Source organism: Odontesthes bonariensis, chromosome 14 (genome assembly GCF_027942865.1).
Source record: "Odontesthes bonariensis isolate fOdoBon6 chromosome 14, fOdoBon6.hap1, whole genome shotgun sequence".
Lineage (NCBI taxonomy): Eukaryota > Metazoa > Chordata > Actinopteri > Atheriniformes > Atherinopsidae > Odontesthes > Odontesthes bonariensis.
This window is the reverse complement of record NC_134519.1, coordinates 12,185,206-12,191,980: the sequence shown is the minus strand read 5'-3', so window position 1 is coordinate 12,191,980 and position 6,775 is coordinate 12,185,206. Positions and strand designations below refer to the sequence as shown.

At 40.6% G+C, this 6,775-nt stretch overlaps 1 protein-coding gene across 4 annotated transcripts in view; it reads right to left on the bottom strand.

Annotated features, from left to right (window-relative positions):
* Positions 1-1,197: 1,197 nt before the first annotated feature.
* Positions 1,198-6,775, bottom strand: part of mtcl1 (microtubule crosslinking factor 1) — an 87,872-nt gene continuing 82,294 nt past the window's right edge. For 2 of the 4 annotated variants that reach the window (XM_075482899.1, XM_075482900.1), the window contains one exon: positions 1,198-2,515. In XM_075482899.1, the coding sequence (XP_075339014.1) occupies positions 2,312-2,515 (204 nt within the window). In that variant the 3' untranslated portion in view covers positions 1,198-2,311. The remainder of the gene's footprint in view (positions 2,516-6,775) is intronic. The other 2 variants (XM_075482901.1, XM_075482902.1) reach the window with 2 other exon arrangements.

Here is a 6,775-nt window from a genome sequence, read left to right as displayed (position 1 = left end):
TGTTGTTATGGCATAAGATAAAGTTACTGAATTTAAACTGTGATTATATTCTAGCTATGAGCTATATCTGACTCTACATACGGCTCTGTTTTGATCTTAAAAAACTAAATGAAAGTCCCTCCATGAATCAATGCCCTGCCCTAGTTTCTCCTGCCTGTGATGTCGGTCAGATTCTGTTCGGCCAGTCGGACTTCACTGTAAAAAAGTGTCGGACTCTCCAAGATAAACGCCAGCCTGTGGTGCACGCTGTTGCTAAGATAAGGGATCAACACGATGTTTCATTATTTAAAGGTGATAATCATCATCTATCGGAGTAAATTCAGTTGTGAGTTTCAGCATAGGGGTGGGTTTATCAGTCCATTCCCTCTCTGGGAGTTAGGGAAGGTCTAATTTCTTATATTATGCTGCGATTCAGAAATGCAGTTTCAGATGATGTGCAATTTCTTCACGTTCCCACACTTCCGTTAAAGAGAGGCAGCACATTTTCATCGTTAGTATTCTTTTAAACATAAAACAGTGGAGTGCCTAGAGAGAAAACAGCACGCTGAGAATGCTTAAAAATGCCTATGTGTGTCTTTAGAAATCGTATTTAATGAGCTTAGAGAACTCTCAGCAGCAAAATAGACATTTCTGGATGCTGCAGGATGTTTTACTGTGTAGTTTTGATCCAGTTTGACTATTTTCTGACACTTTTTTGACAAGTGGTTACCAGGATGGGACACAAGCAAGATGAATTAAACAAGCTTTAAACATAATCTACATGACCGGAGACGAGGCAAACACAATGATCAAGTGGTTAAGGTGCATACATGCTTTCCAGTCTATCTAAACTTAAAGGCAAAATATCCCCAAAATAATTTCTTTACATAGCCAGACTTTTTAAAAGATAGTAGCACTGTGAGTGATAGAGGTCCTTCTTGCCTGACAGACTGGAAATTACGAGGAAGGTGGCCCATGTATGACCGCGATGAAAGAGGATTTGACTTCTGAGAAGATGCAATCTTCTTATTTATGTTCTCTGTGCCTGTCCCCCCTGACCCACTGTAATCCTGTGGCCCGCGCTGTAATCCACAGACACATCTGAGTCGAGATCAGTGTCAGCGAACACAAACTCAAGTCTAACGAAAGAGCGTACAGTTTATCATTAACCGTATCAAAGCTTCATCATGGATATCAAACACGAAACAGAGGAGGAGGTCTTGTAAATACACATTCATGTTTATTACCATTTAATTTTTACATAAGACTATAGATTGTTAGACTTTTTGACGTAGACTTTTCATTTAAAACATTCATATTTTTATTTCCACAATCCCTTTTTCTTGTCAAAAGAAAAAGTTTTTCATATCCAATAGTAACAAAGACTGGTAGGTACAATAATTCACTTAAAAACTCTTCTTATTTAAGTCGATGCAAATCATTTGTGACAACAGAAACAACAGCTCAAGAGTTCCCTTCACGATGAGTTTTGTTTTCCCCCCACAAACCGAGCTGAGTGACCACGAATAACAAGAGCTTGAATGTACATGCACTAAAGTGCTAGTGTTCAAAAGGCATGCAAATATTTGACTGATATTCGTACAACCGCCTTCCAAATATGCATAAGTTTCCTCGGGATGTTGTCACCCATCTTCTACCCGACGACAGATCCGAACAATCATCCAAACGTAGAAATAAATCAGGCCGTTAGCATCAGAAATGACATCATGTGTGTCCACTTCAGACCAGATGAAGTGGAAGGGTTTTTTTTTGTTTGTTTGTTGATTAGCTTGTGTTGTTTCTTGCACCAAAAGCAGAAAAGTGAAGCTTCAAAAGGTTGGCAAAAGAAAATAAAAAAAAGCAAGAATGCAATGCTACAGGACAGAATGAAGAAGTGTGCAAGAAAGAAAATTGTAAACTTCAAACAAATGCAACAGTTGACTGACAGTTTTCACCTGAAAAAAGGTTGAGAATTGTGGCTTCTTATATATGTGTATGTATTAAATACATATACACACACACACACACACACACACACACACACACACACACACACAAACACAGACACACACATCTGGGGTGATGATTAACTCAAGTGTACAGGCACCTCTCATGGAAATATTTCTTTATGTCTTGATGTCAGTGAATTTTCAGTACATTCCAGGTTCACCCAAAAAGAAGTTCTGGTTCCTCGATGGTCAGCTGGTGCTACTTGGTGGACCCCCAGCCCCACTTCAGGCTCCACCTCCTGGGAGTCTCTACTTCTGGGGGAACTCTGAGGTACTGGGTCTTTTTAGGCTGAGGTGGAGGAGGGAAAGAGGAGGTAGAGGCCTCACGCCGGTTCCTCGCCCTCCAGGATGGGCGTCTGGTGTCCCAGCGGTGGGAAGGTGAACCTTCTCTTCATGCCCTCGCTCCACTTCGGGGAGGAGGTGGGGGAGCGGGCGGCCCAGCGAGAGGGGGGTCGCCGGTTGGCCGGGCGTGCTGGTCTCAGGAAGCAGGAGTCCAGGGGCGGAGCCACCGGAGAGCGAGGCAGATCCTGCCAACGGGGAGACAAGGAGCTGTCAGAGAGAGAGGTCTGCAGCTGCTCGCCGCCGAAGAAAACAGGAAGTGAACAGATTCATACATGAATGAAAGAAAGTAAGAGAAGAGTGAGCAGGGGCCAGATGCATAAATGATGCGCCCAAAATATCAGAGAGGGATACTGTCAGTCAAAATATGTCTATTTGCAGTCCTGAATTCTAATCTTTCACCAACATTTGTTTGCTGATGGTCTGAAAACCATAACAGAATATTTACTAAAGACTATTTTGCACCTGTCTGTTGGTAGTTTCTTTCACTGTGATGTGTTTAAAGTCTGGAGTCCCTCTGCAGAGACCGATTTCAGCCGTCTCCACGGGATTTAAATCGGGTTCAGCACGGGACTCGCTGTTTGGCGGATTTAAAAGTTCACCTTTTTGTTTCAGCCGTTCTTTTGTGTTGTCCAACTAAAAAACTTTTTTTTCAACTCTGGTCAACACAAATCTCTCTAAAATGTTACATTTCATCCTTCCTCTCATAGATTTAGTGCATCCCATACCAACATTAAAGCAGTCCCATAGCATGATGGAACCTCCACCATGTTTTACTATAGATACCCCCCTATAAGGAAGGGTTCCTTAAAGGATTAATTTCATCTCCTATAAGCAAACTCCATCTCTTTCAAGTGTGCCATTTCTGTAAATGGTATTTTTTGTGATTTGTATGTGTAAATGCACACATATACAATGAATTTATGTCCTCTTTTATATTTCAAGTGCTCTTTTTTATACTTGTTTACTCCTTTTTTCCCCTGCTACATTCTGCTGGTGGTTCACTTAAATTTCCCTGTTGTGTGATCAATAGTTTATCTTATCTTATATAATGCGCTACCCTGCACCACATTCTCACTCGTTGTAGCTTAGTTTTTACTCTCTTGTGGAGCCCTACTTAATTCAGTATGCAGTGAACTGTACTGATTAAAAAAAACACCAATTCACTTTGCTCCAAGCCAGCCTCAATTATCTTGTAATCTTACGAATTTTATATATTTTATTTGCAAAAATATAATTTCTGATGTTCTTGGACAACTTTCTTGTCCTCACATGTGTGAAGCAGCCTGTTTTATGCAATATGAATAATTCGTCGTCTGTGATTTCGGGTCAACACTGAAAGTTAAGCACATGTGAGTTTTGTTTTTAGTGTAAAGTCACAAAAGGATGCCATAACTTAGTCCAGTGATCTTTTCAAGCCTGCATTCTTACTTCACAACATATTTTCACACACACAGGAACACCCTGATGATGGTGAGAAGTGAGACTGATAAAGAGGACTTTCTGTCAGACTTTATCAAAAGTGCCCACACACCTAAGAGCTCATCCTGATTTGATGTCACAAAGCAGTTAATTGTACCGACCGGCAAAAATGACTAAACATAGACTGTTCAAAATTTCACAAGGATCACAACTCTTTGCTAAGAGCAGAAGAAGATTGTGAGTTTGGGCTTTTAAAAAGGGAGAAAAAGGGAGGACAGGAGGCTAAATGCAGCGAGAACAACATTATGTATTTCAGGATTTTCCTTCGTAAAAAAACTGACATACGGACTGCAGGCAATGCAGTCACACTCTTAAAATCATTTGTTGTCAGAAATAGTGTCGGGATCGAGTAATTTCTCATATTTGATAATGAATTGATGTAAGCTAACACTGTAATTACAGCTACTGGTGTGTTTATAGTAGGTGTAATATTTGTAATGGCTGAGCCCAGTGAGGCGTTACCATCAACCTGCTGATGTCGTAAAATACGGAAACAAATGACCAACGTCTAATCCAGGGAAGATTACTCAGAGATATAGCCATCTTACATTTTCCACAAAAATCTATAAAAATCCTGGGTTCTGCCATAGTGTTTTAGGATTATTTCATTCCCGAATCTACAAGAACTTATGAAGGATGAAAATATACCTTTATTAAAGATGTTTATCAGCCTCGTAAATCGGTTGCTCTTTAGAGCCCCAGATGTGTGCGGATCCAGTAACGACTGTAAACAAGAAGCCTGCCTATTCCACCTTCTGCTGCACTTTATTTCTGTTTAAAATGTTGCTATATCAAATTTGTTGCTTCAGCGTCTGGAAAATACAGATGCCTCCAGTCCGTCTTTCAATCCAATCCAATTTTATTTATAAAGCACTTTACAACAACCTCAGTTGACCAAAGTGCTGTACAGAAAAAAAAGCAATTTTTTTTCAAAGTAATTACTCCCGAATTGAATAATTATAATTTGTATTGACAATGCACAGTATTCTTTCATAAGATTCAACTCTACAGTGATTTAAAAACCAGGAATAAGGAATAATTTATTTCTGTTCTTCTGCAGTTAAAAGCCTGCAAGTGTCAGGTAAAGGACACGAGTGTCCTGTTTGCTGTCCCGGCATGGCTGTGGTCCATCTATGTAGAACTTCGCCATGATTGACACCGTCTAGGCAGAATTAAACAGCCTCGGGGAGCTTAAGAATGAACTGCTGTTGTGCGTATAAAGATTGGCTAAAGAGTGTTATACATCTGACCCCTTCATGGAAAAAAAGAAAAGAAAAGGAAAGAAAATAGGGTGAAGAGAAAAGTAGTAATCCCCCGTCAGAATGATGCGACTGACTGAATGATCACGCCACTGGCCCGACTTATAAAAGGCTCATCTCCAGGCGTTACATTTCAGCTGCAGGATGGGGCGCATCAGTAAGGCAAAGCAACGGTCGAGTTCTGCTAAACATACACGGCAGTCAACCTGCAGTGGCGTGAGACGGGAGAAGTAGAGGACAAATAACTCTGACAGAAGGGCAAATAGTCAGAGACGTGTTATTCAACCTGCAGGAAGTCCCGATTGACCGGTAAAAAAAACAAAGTCACAAGGATGAAGGGGACGGGCAACGTCGCCTACAATAAGTCAGCTGTTATTGAATGCAGCTGATTGTATACACTGGAAATACAGGCAACTTGTTCAGCTGGTGGCTTGTGGGTTGCTACAAGAGTTCATATGAGGTGCTAATATATCCAGTCATACAACGCCACAGGTCACGCACCAGTACTGTGGTACAGAAAGTCAGCATAAAGGAGTAGCTATGAACGAAAACAAAGTGTACAACCTCCGTGTGGTTTGGTCTTAAAGGAAAAATCCAACTTTCAAACACTATGACACCATTTTACAAAAAAAACCTTTATAAACACCTTAGAATAAGGTTAAATGTCAACGGTTTCTCTTCGCACTGCTCCATTCCTCTAAGAAGAGTTTTTTAAACCTTATAGCATGGACTAGGCATAATGTTCTGCCTAAAAGCTTGTCTCAGTCTGTAAAGCTGGAGATGTTTTTGCCTTCGCACTCTTCTTTCACCCTTTATCAAAGCATGGCATGAGCTTTTATCATCAGCGTTTGAGAGCTTATGTTCGCTTTGCTTTGGCAGAATGTGTCCGCCAAAGATTTCCACCAATAACAAAACAAATCAGTGGACAAAACTAAACAACTTTAAATGGGTCTAGTCGAGGAATACAATGTGTAGAAAACCTGTGCTCAGGGATGGAGAGTCCTTCAATTCATTCTGGACAGGACAAATATGTAGATTTATGGTCTTGATTTACACTGAACGTGTTTGTCCTGTCCACAGATGTTTACCTGAGCATACCCAGGCCAGCCAATAACAGCCATTCAACTCCACTGGTATGATACGATCATAAGTCTGTACAGAAGAATGCAGTTAAGACACAACTCTGAGGGATACACTACACATTTTGTAGCACTGATTACAGTTATACGTCAACTAAACAAGTTTCAGAGGCATTTAGGTCTGCACCATGAACTGTAAATAAGAATTGGACGTAGCAACGGTGACATCAGACAACCATGCGAGAATGATGAAACCTTGAATTTGGAATTGGCTGTTCTCATCTTGGTCTTTTTGGAACCAGAAGTGACCGTGTTTGGACAACAAAGTGGAGCCGGAGAGTTATACTTGAAACACGATTGGACAAAAATATGGATCTTTGACATAGTATCTAGTTAAATCACCAAAAGAACACTGTTGGTGATCCACAATGATTGGTGGAAAAAGATGTATTGACTGATAAGAGAAGATTAATTTTTTTTTTTTCAGGAATCTATTGAAGCCAGAGATGTATTTGGAGCTATGCACCAAGCAGCCATCAGTGATTTTACACTTCAACAAGCTTCCTTGTTAGCTTGGGAAGTTCGGGACTGATTTGCATTTGTCTGATGATGCCAGGTTATACTTCTA